At 36.9% G+C, this 13,995-nt stretch overlaps 1 protein-coding gene across 1 annotated transcript in view; it reads right to left on the bottom strand.

Moving 5' to 3' along the window:
- Nucleotides 1–13,995, bottom strand: part of TNKS (tankyrase) — a 181,380-nt gene that overhangs the window by 44,208 nt on the left and 123,177 nt on the right. The window contains exons 12-13 of the mRNA XM_060085705.1: nucleotides 3,925–4,096; nucleotides 211–290 (exon numbers count right to left, since the gene is read on the bottom strand). Of these exons, the coding sequence (XP_059941688.1) occupies nucleotides 211–290; nucleotides 3,925–4,096 (252 nt within the window). The remainder of the gene's footprint in view (nucleotides 1–210; nucleotides 291–3,924; nucleotides 4,097–13,995) is intronic.

Here is a 13,995-nt window from a genome sequence, read left to right as displayed (position 1 = left end):
CATATAACCAGAAGTAAAGTGACTAGAAAGTGGTTTAATGTACGGCACATACTAGGAAAACCTTCACAGTTAAAGATCTCTCCTGTTTATGGATCTACTCTGCTCATTCCTTTTATTGTTTGGATTTGAGTAGTTTCACTTACAAGCTTAAAATGAATTGGTAAGCAAAGGTTCCAGAGAGCTACCCAAGACATTAAAGTGCTGCCTTACCTTCACAGTTTCCAAGTCTCCAGCTTTAGATGCTTCTAAGAGCCGATAGTCAACATCAGAAGTGCGTATAGGTGTACTTTCTACATGAAAGAAAGGAAAGAGTACTGTTGGTTTTTAAGGAATCACAGAGCAGCTAAGGAGGGAAAATTATTTGGTGAATGGAAAGAGAGAGGTTAAGGTGTCAGAAATTTCTAAGATCTAATTTAAGGTTTTGTGGTGTCTTACTTCAATCTATATCCACCTTATCATAAGCCAAATTCAAACAAATTTTAGGACACACAAATCCTTCTCCATCCCAATTACTCTGTCTTTCAAATTTTATGGTCAAAACTTGGCAAAGGGGAATGGAGAAACATAGGACCATGAGATCAAGGACATCTTTATGATACATTGGTCTTTCAAAGTGTTGGAGCGAAGCTTTGCAATAGATTCTGTTATGTAAACCGAGAGAAGCCACTCAACTTTCAGTACTTAATGTTTAGCCTTTCTTTTTGGTCTCAATTTCTACAATATGGAACAGAAGTAATACTTCTGAAATCAGTGACCTTAGAAAATATAATCAGTGTACAAAAAAGGCCTACTAAATACAGAAATTTGTTTAATTCACATTTATTATGGCTTTAGGGAAATGCAATTTAAAATGTCTTAAGAGGTGTGATACAAATGTTAAATAGAATATAATTAAATCAGGCTGTTAAGTCTAGAAGTTATGAGGCTAACAAATGAGTATTCTGATTAATCCAATACTATAAACAAACCAAAAATTCATTATACATTGGCCCTAATAAAAAGATTTTTAAAGAAAACAATGCTTATCACTCAAAGTATGTTCATGGACATTAAGTGTGGCTTTTATAATGCACATGTGTACACACTCATGTAACACAAAAGAACTTAAGTCCAGAAAACCTGGATTTAGACTGGGCTCTATTGTGATGATGGACAAATCATTTGATAGCTTAGTTTTCGCACCTATAAAGTGAGCGTTGGTTGGTTTCCCAGAAATTCTCTTCCAGGCTTAAGATTTCAATATCCTGTGGCCAGAGACACCTTCCTTGAGCCCAGTGTCCAAATGGGAAGATCAAGTGATGCTATAATAAGGTTTCAGATTTCAGAAGAAATATTTCAGCTCTTTCTAAAGTACTTTATTCAGGGAAGTGAGTTTTACAGAGTAAGTTATGGGAAGTCTTCAATGGAAGATAAACTGTATTTATTTAGTCATAATAATAATACTTAGCAGATAAAATGCTAAGATTAAAGGGAAGAAAGATGAGAGTATTTCATATAATGAAATACAGTTTTGAAATATCAACAATTATTTTTCTTTAAAAGGGAGTTTATTGCATTTGTTAGTCTGCAGAAAACTTTACTAATGTAAACTGTTGGCAACTATAGACTTGGGAGCTGAAAGTGCAGGTTTCTAAAAGTGGATCTCAAACCTGGTATTAACAGGTGTTTTAAAATGAATCTTTAAAATATTACCCAGAACAGAACCCCAATAACTGACTATACATTCTATATGATTGATGTATTCTTTCAGGAGTCATTATAGATATAACCTGGAATTGGATTAATAAATATAGGTACAGTTGAAAAGTTCAGCCAGTACATGGTCTACAGACTACAGACACAAGTTTCTCGCAGAAATATTAGTTTAAAAAATTATATCCTCTTCCAAATAAAAAATAATTCTCATTTAAAAAAATCTAAGGGCAAGACTTTACCGTTAATTTCTAATATTTGTATTATCTTTCCAGATCAATAAAAAATATGAAGAACTAAACTAAAAAGTTCTGACACATACTAAATTAGGCATTTAATGACCTATATAATGCTTTATCTTACTAATCAATTTTTAAGAATTATCAAAATAATTGAAAAAATTTTCATTTGTGATTCACTATTTATCTTTTACCAGCAGTCATATTCTAACTATTCATTTAGAAGACGTTTTAAAAGCATTACTGGAGCTAATCTGATTAATTTATTCAATCCTTTCCTCACCATTTTGTCAATTACCTCTAAAAACTATGTATAGTATTATTAGAAAATCTGATGTAATAACTATAAATGTTTGCCTGATTTATGGTTACAACTTACAGAAACTAACTTAAAATCCACTACTAAATGGTTCTTACAAAAGTATAAGAGAAAAATTTTTGAAACAAAAATCACACCTTTTAGAAATTATTAGAATTTACTGAGAAGGCAGAAGTATTTCCTAGTCAAAGAGTGCTTATCTTCTTTAAGCAAATGTTCTATTGCTCTGTAGAAACAGGAAGTTAAATGAAGGCATGTTTTTCATAGCTGAAGCTATAAATCCTATGATAGCAAATTTTATTCCTTTAGATAGATCTTATTGGTATCAATAGTGAAGATGGCCTAGATAGGTCTAACTTTAACTGTCTAGAGATCATCACCTAAGACTGAAGTAGAATGCCACTACTTAAGAATGAACTAACACAAGGAAAATAAACCAAATCAACAGCTTTGACAATGTGGCACAGTTACTCTTATGAGGCTGGTTAGCTCTGACTCAGCTCTAACAACACGTACCATGCTCTGTAAGTCTGGAAAGGTCCCCTGTGTCCACGTATAGTAGTGATTCTTAACTGGGCTGTACTTTTTGGGGGCCCTTCAGAAACGTGTGGGGTTAATTTTTGTCTTCTAGTGGAGTCATGCCCTAGCTATCACTATTGTAACAATTATAAATTATTTTACTGTAATTTACTTTTATTTTCCCTTTCTATTATACATAGGGCATTTAATAAAGATTTTTGGAAAGGTCTCTGTTATAGTTAGGTCATAATATCCATGAATTTCATTTCTGGATAGTAAATGGATGCTATAAAATATTCATAATAAAGAGGGTACGCTGCATCTGATGAAGAAAAGAACTACTGCGTTATACGTAGGGAAAGTAGCAGACTTCTGATTCCTTGCCTGTAGCCTACTCCATTTTACTCTTTCAGTTTGTTAGGTCATTCTACAGCAGACATAATCCATGGAAAAAATTAAAAGAATGAGAAAGAAGAGTCAAGTATATTAAATTTCTTTTGTAACTTCTTATTCATTTTTCAGTAGGCAGACTGTGATATTTCCTCTGATTTGGGGGCTTTGGAAGCTGGTATCTATTTTTGTAACAGTTTTATGTTTGATCGCCCTCAATAAACTAGATACTTAAAGTATATAACACTGTACTAGATAGGCACTGTAACACTCAGTAAGATTTTATAATTATATTTAAACCAGGAAAGACAAGATAATATCATAATAGTACAATGAAGTTAAGAATTACAGAAAGCAGAATATAACACATGTAAGAACAAGTAATTAAAAGATCATTACCATATGAACGATTTGTAATTTTCCCTATTTGATAGATTTCGGAGCAACCGTAATTCCACACTGTTTATAGGAGTTTTAAGTAACCTTTGATCATAGCACCCATAAGTCAGGTTTCCAACTTAACACTAAAAAAATTAAAGAAAATGGTTGCCTCTTTTCATGACACCTACCTCAACCCCACCAAAATAGGCTGATGGGCAGAGCCACAGGCTAAACTGCAAGCAAGGAAAGGCAGGAAAAATATTCAGGCAAAGAAAATATTCCAAAGAGCCACTTAAAACAAGGGGCGCAAAGTGTGTCTGTGAAGTTTATCAGTGGACAGACATGGAAGAGGAAGAACAGAATGCAATGTCTATTTGAACTTACCACTCAGAATCTGCTGCACTGCTTCGTTCCCCATCTGTGCTGCTGTAAAGCCTTGTAAAGAGATGATGGAGGGATCAGAGCCGTAACTCAGTAGCAGGCGGCAGGTCTGCAGGTGACCGGCAAGGGCAGCTCTATGCAAAGCAGTCTGACCAAGGGTGTCCAGTGCATTCATCTGAAAAATCATTGGGTGGGCACATGAGATTGAGTAGCTATTTTTGTTCCCTTCTACACCCTAGCGAATAAATTATGAGAAAAATCAACTGTCAAACCTTTTTGAAAAATACCACAGACTATTCATTATTAATTCTTGCTTACTGATTCTAAGAAATACCATCTTCTTGGTTGCCTTTCTCTGACCACCTTATTGAAAATTCTAACATACCCATCCTTTCCCTGAACGACTGTCTTCCTGTCCATCCTCCACTCCCTGCCACTCTCCTCACAACTAGGGGTCTCTGTAAGGTCCCTGAGGGCTGGGACTCTTGCCTGATGTTCACTGCCTGCCACGTCGAAGACGCACATTAAATACTTTTGGATGAATGAGTTCTACCAAACTTGTTCCCGGAATATAAAGACAACAGAATAAGTAAGCAAAGATAGTCAAAGTAATTAATTGTATTTCTTTTCTAATTTTAGTAAATGATTATGATAGAATGCCCTAATTGAATTACACATTTAACCAAAAACCTGATTTGAAGATTCAAAGGTTCCATTTTTAAAACTTTGAAGAATCATAAAGGAAGAATAATTTTAAGACTGTTAAGACAATGTTAAACTTTGGAATCATGTTTATAATTTGATCAAAACTACCTAGTCCTAACCTGTTTTCTAGGATACCCCAGTAAAGACTACTCCACTCAGACCAAAGTCTATGTTCATTGTACATGTTGCTTCTTTCAGAGAAGCCCTTCATTCTGCCTTTCTGGATTATGAGATCCAGTGCAAGTCTCACCTTTTCTAAGAAATCTTCCTTGATTACTTGAAGCCTTGACGATTACTTCCTTTCTGAACACCTATGTCAATTCAGCACTATTTTATAAATTAGAACATAGGGCTAGTGTTTGTTTACCAAGTAAAACTAAGGTTACTAAAATATGGAAAGTATTGTATAGGTTTTCTGGGTCCTCTAGAAAGCTCCTGTTAATGGTACATAGTAAATTCTCAAATATATGCTGGTTGGTTATTCAAAACGCATGGGTACCCCCACCAAACACAAGATTAAGAAAAGAAAGGATTTAAGACAGTCTCCCTGTCTCCAGTTTTTCATCGTTGTAAGGCTGTGACACTTCAGGCAAGGGTTCAAATAAATTCTTTTTTTTTTTATTTTTAAATTTTATTTATTTATTTATACAGCAGGTTCTTATTAGTCATCAATTTTATACACATCAGTGTATACATGTCAATCCCAATCGCCCAATTCATCACACCCCTCATGCTCCACGGCTTTCCCCCCTTGCTGTCCATGTTTGTTCTCTCCATCTGTGTCTCAACTTCTGCCCTGCAAACCAATTCATCTGTACCATTTTCTAGGTTCCACATACATGCGTTAATATACGATATTTGTTTTTCTCTTTCTGACTTACTTCACTTTGTATGACAGTCTCTAGATCCATCCACATCTCAACAAATGACCCAATTTTGTTCCTTTTTATGGCTAAGTAATATTCCATTGTATATATGTACCACATCTTCTTTATCCATTCGTCTGTCGATGGGCATTTAGGTTGATTCCATGACGTGGCTATTGTAAACAGTGCTGCAATGAACAATGGGGTGCATGTGTCTTTTTGAATTATGGTTTTCTCTGGCTATATGCCCAGTAGTGGGATTGCTAGATCATATGGTAATTCTATTTTTAGTTTTTTAAGGAACTTCCATACTGTTCTAAATAGTGGCTGTATCAGTTTACATTCCCACCAACAGTGCAAGAGGGTTCCCTTTTCTCCACACCCTCTCCAGCATTTGTTGTTTGTAGATTTTCTGATGATGCCCATTCTAACTGGTGTGAGGTGATACCTTATTGTAGTTTTGATTTGCATTTCTCTAGTAATTAGTGATGTTGAGCAGCTTTTCATGTGCTTCATGGCCATCTGTATGTCTTCCTTGGAGAAATGTCTATTTAGGTCTTCTGCCCATTTTTGGATTGGGTTTTTTTTCTTTTTAATATTGAGCTGCATGAGCTGTTTATATATTTTGGATATTAATCCTTTGTCCGTTGATTCATTTGAAAATATTTTCTCCCATTCTGAGAGTTGTCTTTTCGTCTTGTTTATGGTCTCCTTTGCTGTGCAAAACATTTCAAATTTCATTAGGTCCCATTTGTTTATTTTTGTTTTTATTTCCATTACTCTAGGAGGTGGATCAAAAAAGATCTTGCTATGATTTATGTTAAAGAGTGTTCTTCCTATGTTTTCCTCTAAGAGTTTTATAGTGTCTGGTCTTACATTTAGGTCTCTAATCATTTTGAGTTTATTTTTTTTATGGCGTTAGGGGGTGTTCCAATTTCATTCTTTTACATGTAGCTGTCCAGTTTTCCCAGCACCACTTATTGAAGAGACTGTCTTTTCTCCACTGTATATCCTTGCCTCCTTTGTCATAGATTAGTTGACCATAGGTGTGTGGGTTTATCTCTGGGCTTTCTATCTTGTTCCATTGATCTATGTTTCTGTTTTTGTGCCAGTACCATATTGTCTTGATTACTGTAACTCTGTAGTATAGTCTGAAGTCAGGGAGTCTGATTCATCCAGCACTTTTGTTTTCCCTCAAGACTGCTTTGGCTATTCGGGGTCTTTTGTGTCTCCATACAAATTTTAAGATTTTTTTTCTAGTTCCGTAAAAATTGCCATTGGTAATTTGATAGGGATTGCATTGAATCTGTATATTGCTTTCGGTAGTAGTCATTTTCACAATATTGATTCTTCCAATCCAAGAACATGGTATATCTCTCCATCTGTTGGTATCATCTTTAATTTCTTTCATCAGTGTCTTAAAGTTTTCTGCATACATGCCTTATGTCTCCCTATGTAGGTTTATTCCTGGGTATTTTATTCTTTTTGTTGCAATGGTAAATGGGAGTGTTTCCTTAATTTCTCTTTCAGATTTTTCATCATTAGTGTATAGGAATGCAAGAGATTTCTGTGCATTAATTTTGTATTCTGCAACTTTACCGAATTCATTGATTAGCTCTAGTAGTTTTCTGGTGGCATCTTTAGGATTCTCTATGTACAGTATCATGTCATCTGCAAACAGTGACAAATTTACTTCTTCCTTTCCAAAATGTATTCCTTTTACTTCTTTTCTTGATTTTCTTCTCTGATGGCTAGGACTTCCAAAACTATGTTGAATAATAGTGGTGAGAGTGGACATCCTTGTCTTGTTCCTGATCTTAGAGGAAATGCTTTCAGTTTTTCACCACTGAGAATGATGTCTCCTGTGGGTTTGTCATATATGGTCTTTATTACGTTGAGGTAGGTTCCCTCTATGCCCACTTTCTGGAGAGTTTTTATCATAAATCGGTGTTGAATTTTGTCAAAATCTTTTTCTGCATCTACTGAGATGATCATATGGTTTTTCTTATTCAATTTGTTAATATGGTGTATCACACTGATTGATTTGCATATACTGAAGAATTCTTGCATCTCTGGGACAAATCCCACTTGATCATGGTGTATGATCCTTTTAACGTGTTGTTGGGTTCTGTTTGCTAGTATTTTGTTGAGGATTTTTGCATCTATATTCATCAGTGATATTGGTCTGTAATTTTCTTTTTTTGTAGTATCTTTGTCTGGTTTTGATATCAGGGTAATGGTGGCCTCATAGAATGAGTTTGGGAGTGTTCCTTCCTCTGCAATTGTTTGGAAGAGTTTGAGAAGGATGGGTGTTAGCTCTTCTCTAAATGTTTGATAGAATTCACCTGTGAAGCCATCTGGTCCTGGACTTTTGTTTGTTGGAAGATTTTTAATCAGTGTCAATTTCATTACTTGTGATTGGTCTGTTGTCTGTTCATATTTTCTGTTTCTTCCTGGCTCAGTCTTGGAAGGTTATACCTTTCTAAGAATTTGTCCATTTCTTCCAGCTTGTCCAATTTATTGGCATAGAGTTGCTTGTAGTAGTCTCTTAGGATGCTTTGTATTTCTGCGGTGTCTGTTGTAACTTCTCCTTTTTCATTTCTAATTTTATTGATTTGAGTCCTCTCCCTCTTTTTCTTGATGAGTCTGGCTAATGGGTTATCAATTTTATCTTCTCCAAGAACCAGCTTTTAGTTTTATTGATCTTTGCTATTGTTTTCTTTGTTTCTATTTCATTTATTTCTGCTCTGATCTTTTTGATTTCTTTCCTTCTGCTAACTTTGGGTTTTGTTTGTTCTTCTTTCTCTAGTTCCTTTAGGTGTAAGGTTAGATTGTTTATTTGAGATTTTTCTTGTTTTTTGAGGTAGGCTTGTATAGCTATAAACTTCCCTCTTAGAACTGCTTTTGCTGCATCCCATAGGTTTTGGATCATTGTGTTTTCATTGTCATTTGTCTCCAGGTATTTTGTGATTTCCTCTTTGAGTTCTCCAGTGATCTCTTGGTTATTTAGTAATGTATTGTTTAGCCTCCATGTGTTTGTGTTTTTTACGTTCTTTTCCCTGTAATTCATTTCTAATCTCATAGCTTTGTGGTCAGAAAAGATGCTTGATATGATTTCAATTTTCTTAAATTTACTGAGGCTTGATTTGTTACCCAAGATGTAATCTATCCTGGAGAATGTTCCATGCCCATTTAAGAAAGTGTAATCTGCTGTTTTTGGATGGAATGTCATATAAATATCAATTAAATCTATCTCGTCTATTGTGTCATTTAAAGCTTCTGTTTCCTTATTTATTTTCATTTTGGATGATCTGTCCATTGGTTTAAGTGAGGTGTTAAAGTCCCCCACTATTACTGTGTTACTGTTGATTTCCTCTTTTAGAGCTGTTAGCAGTTGCCTTATGTATTGAGGTGCTCCTATGTTGGGTGCATATATATTTATAATTGTTATATCTTCTTCTTGGATTGATCCCTTGATCATTATGTAGTGTCCTTCCTTGTCTCTTGTAACATTCTTTATTTTAAAGTCTATTTTATCAGATATGAGTATTGTTACTCCAGCTTTCTTTTGATTTCCATTTGCATGGAGTATCTTTTTCCATCCCCTCACTTTCAGTCTGTATGTGTCCCAAGGTCTGAAGTGGGTCTCTTGTAGATAGCATATATATGGGTCTTGTTTTCGTATCCACTCAGCAAGCCTGTGTGTTTTGGTTGGAGCATTTAATCCACTCACGTTTAAGGTAATTATCAATATGTGTGTTCCTATGACCATATTCTTAATTGTTTTGGGTTTGTTTTTGTAGGTCCTTTTCTTCTCTTGTGTTTCCCAGTAGAGAAGTTCCTTTGGCATTTGTTGTAGAGCTGGTTTGGTGATGCTGAATTCTCTTAGCTTTTGCTTGTCTGTAAAGCTTTCGATTTCTCTGTCAAATGTGAATGAGATCCTTGCCAGGTAGAGTAATCTTGGTTGTAGGTTCTTCCCTTTCATCACTTTAAGTATATCATGCCACTCTCTTCTGGCTTGTAGAGTTTCTGCTGAGAAATCAGCTGTTAACCTTATGGGAGTTCCCTTGTATGTTATTTGTCATTTTTCCCTTGCTGCTTTCAATATTTTGTCTTTAATTTTTGCCAATTTGATTACTATGTGTCTTGGCGTGTTTCTACTTGGGTTTATCCTGTATGGGACTCCCCGCGCTTCCTGGAATTGGGTGGCTATTTCCTTTCCCATGTTAGGGAAGTTTTCAACTATAATCTCTTCAAATATTTTCTGTGGTCCTTTCTCTCTCTCTTCTCCTTCTGGGACCCCTGTAATGTGAATGTTGTTGCGTTTAATGTTGCCTCAGAGGTCTCTTAGGCTGTTATCATTTCTTTACATTCTTTTTTCTTTATTCTGTTCCATGGCAGTGAATTCCACCATTCTGTCTTCCAGGTTATTTATCCGTTCTTCTGCTATTGATTCCTTCTAGTGTAGTTTTCATTTCAGTTATTGTATTGTTCATCTCTGTTTGTTTGTTCTTTAGTTCTTCTAGGTCTTTGTTAAACATTTCTTGCATCTTCTTGATCTTTGCCTCCATTCTTTTTCCAAGGTCCTGGATCATCTTCACTATCATTATTCTGAATTCTTTTTCTGGAAGGTTGCCCATCTCCACTTCATTTAGTTGTTTTTCTGGGGTTTTATCTTGTTCCTTCATCTGGTACATAGCCCTCTGCCTTTTCATCTTGTCTTTCTGTGAATGTGGTTTTTGTTCCACAGGCTGCAGGATTGTAGTGCTTCTTGCTTCTCCTGTTGCCCTCTGCTGGATGAGGCCATCTAAGAAGCTTGTGAAAGTTTCCTGATGGGAGGGACTGGTGGTGGGTAGAGCTGACTGTTGCTCTGGTGGGCAGAGCTCAGTAAAACTTTAATCCCCTTGACTGCTGATGGGTGGGGCTGGGTTTCCCTCTCTGTTGGTTGTTTGACCTGAGGAAACCCAACACTGAAGCCTACCTGGGCTCTTTGGTGGGGCTAATGGTGGGTGGACTCTGGGAGAGCTCCTGTCAAGGAGTACTTCCCAGAACCTCTGCTGCCAGTGTCCTTGAGCCACAGCCACCCCCCGCCTCTGCGGGAGACCCTCCAACACTAGCAGGTCTGGTTCAGTCTCCCCTGGGGTCACTGCTCCTTCCTCCTGGGTCCTGATGCACACACTACTTTGTGTGTTCCCTCCAAGAGTGGAGTCTCTGTTCTCCCCAGTCCTGTTGAAGTCCTGCAATCAAATCCCACTAGCCTTCCAATTCTGATTCTCTAGGAATTCCTCCTTCTCTTGCCAGACCCCCAGGTTGGGAAGCCGGACGTGGGGCTCAGAACCTTCACTACAGTGGGTGGACTTCTGTGGTATAAGTGTTTTCCAGTCTGTGAGTCACCCACCCAGCAGTTACGGGATTTGATTTTACTGTGATTGTGCCCCTCCTACCGTCTCATTGTGGCTTCGGCTTCTCCTTTCTCTTTGTATTTGGGCTATCTTTTTTGGTGAGTTCCAGTGTCTTCCTGTCGATGACTGTCCAGCAGCTAGTTGTGATTCTGGTGTTCTCACAAGAGAGAGTCAATAAATTCTTAATGGTGTTCACAAGATTCACCATGAAATGCTGACAAATTTATATTACATTTACCAGCAGAAAAATGACTGTTTATACATAAACAACATAAAAGCACAGCCATTAGCATGTATTAACGGAAAACACAAGTGGTCAAACTAAACTTCTTGAATTTTTCTGTGAATATTTCTGTTATGGCCTCATCACAGGAGAAAAACTTTAAGAACATTCTAATCATTAACATTTTTCTGGAAATTGGATAAAACACCCACTAAATTATTCAATTATAGTGATGGAAATCCATAATCCAGCTCATTAAATCATGGGAACATGGTTTCAGAACTACTACTCTGAAATACAGATCTTACGAAGTTATTCCTCAGCCCAAACTCAGTGACTCTTCAGCGCTTTCACATAAACTTGAATCCCTCAGCGTGTCATTAAAGACCATCTGTAATTTACGTTTACACCACCTCTCCCACCTCTCTTTCCACTATATTTTTTCTTCACCATCTGATAGGCCTGCTATGCTCCAGCTTTATTAGATTACCCTGCAGCCCCATTTTCTGAAGGTGTTAGTTTCTAAAGTCATCATGAAAGGTAAAATTTGCCTTTGGTCAAGATTATCCTTGCAGATACCTTAGCAATGCGACGGTAGAGACAGATGTAAAGTTTCTCAGTAAATCCAACACCAGCCAGTTTCACTTCCAGTGTCTAAGCAGATCAACTGAACACCAGATAAAAGTACAGACAGTACTTTTAAACGTTAACAACACACTATGTGTAAGAAGCAGTTCTCTCTATTAATATGCATGGTGGAACTGAGCACAATATAGAACACTGCAGATTCACTTCTTCTACCTCTTACTCATTCTGGGACATGCACTCATGGAGTGAAATACTGAGCAAAAATCACCACTCACTAATATAAGGAAGGGATGCAACTACCATTTACTAAGCACTTGCTAATATTAGATGCTACATATAAACTGTAAGCTACTTAAAAGCAGAGACTATGACTTAACCTTAAATGTAACTCTTCCCTCTACCCTAAAGTACAAGAGAGACCAGTGTAACACAAAATTCTTTGCTTTAGTGAATGTATATATTTTTCCTTATGAAATAATTCTTCCCTCAAATTCTAAATAGTTTCATAGCAACAAAAGAATATCCATGGAGTGCTTCATCAGACAACAAGGCTGAAGCACTACAAGAAGTCATAGAAAAGTATCAGCAAATAATGTAATAGAAGCACTCATTCCATGGAAATAAGTAGAATAAAGAAACTAGAGGGACTTCCCTGGGGGTCCAGCGGTTAAGACTTTGCCTTCCAATGCAGGGGGTGCAGGGTGCTAAGATCCCACATGCCTCGTGGCCAAAAAACCAAAACATAGAACAGAAGCAATCGTGTAACAAATTCAATAAAGACTTTTAAAGAATGGTCCACATCAAAAAAAAATCTTAATAAAAAGAAGAAACTAGAAAAATTTGGTGAGACTCTGTACAACCCACTTAGAAAGAACGACAATCAATAATAGGGAAATACTAAACAGATATTCTATAAAGGTTTCTGTGAAGAAGAATTCTTCCTCTCTAGAAGCAAATGTCAGAAATGTCTCCAATTCCCTGGTCTCAGGGCTCCGGGCTTGCCCGTCTCAAGTCATAAGAGGACTGCAGCAGCCGCGCTCCACCAGTGCCAGGCAGTTTTACCCAAGGCCCAAAGGGAAGTTGCCGACATCTATTTTAAAAGAGGAGAAAGCTTTCTCAGCGAACCTTCCCTTATGGTTGGGGCCAGAGACGGTTTGTGGGCCCAGGCCTTTACCAGGGACTAACAGGGACGGGATGAGGTCACCAGAGCTGTCTCAGACCCTCAGGCTCCTCTATCTGAACAAAACAGAGCTCTACGGAAGGACCTGGTAAGCTTTGATCTGCGGGCCAGCTCCCACCTACTGGTTTTGTGTGGCCTGCAAGCTAAGAATGGTTTTCACATTTTTAAATGGTTACATTTTAAATGGCTATATAAGTACCTCCATAAAATCCTCTATTTTGTCTCTTGGCCCACAAAGCCTAAAATATTTACTACGTGAACTTTTAAGAACACATTTACTGAAAAATGATTACTTGATGGGAAATCGACTCTCTGCTTGAGTCATTACAGATCTTTAAATTGACTCAAAATTGAAAAAAGAAAAATCAAGGTCCCTAACTCCCTCTCACATCTAACTTGAGCAACACTCTTAAGGTTCTACCTTTATTTGTTTATCAGTCAGTCATGGGTTAGAATCAGGGTTCTCTATAAAGTGGGCAATCTAATTTTTTCCTCCAAATATTCTGAAGTGGTTCAAGGCACAGAAGTACAAAATGTGTGTGATAAATTTATTCCTGGAGGGCAGCAGTAACTATATGATATGCCTAGAGATCAATCCCCATCCCCCGATTTTTTAAGTGAGTCACCTGGCAGGATTTGTGTTGCTGCTCTAGTTCAGTTTCACAGTGAAGAAGGGTGATATATTGGAGCCAGTGTAATTTTACTTTGTTGTGATCCCAGAGAATTGTAGGGAACTCTCATTGTTTAAAGGGAGTTCTCCTAAGTTTGGATTTATTACTCTAATCTCCACCATTCTGTAAGTTACATAAATGGTAAATGACAGTAATTTACTCTATTGGTGGAGAAATAACAGGAAAAGATTAAATGACCTGTGCAGGTCATCCATAAAATCAATGCTGGAAACACTGAAAAAAAAGGGCCAACTCAAGTACAGAATATAGTCCAGAAGCTAGAATATCTCTGACACAACACTGTTCTTTGTCCTCTTGGCTTTGATGACTGTGACTCACACTGTGATAATTCTTCACTCAGGCAAAAAACTTAGGCTCAACAACATTCAAAATATTCTTTATATACGAGTCAAACTCTTAAAAAAACAGAGAGACAAAA

This window comes from Mesoplodon densirostris, chromosome 20 (assembly GCF_025265405.1).
Source record: "Mesoplodon densirostris isolate mMesDen1 chromosome 20, mMesDen1 primary haplotype, whole genome shotgun sequence".
Taxonomy (NCBI): Eukaryota; Metazoa; Chordata; class Mammalia; order Artiodactyla; family Ziphiidae; genus Mesoplodon; species Mesoplodon densirostris.
The sequence above is the reverse complement of the archived record's forward strand: the minus strand, read 5'-3'. Positions and strand labels throughout refer to the sequence as shown.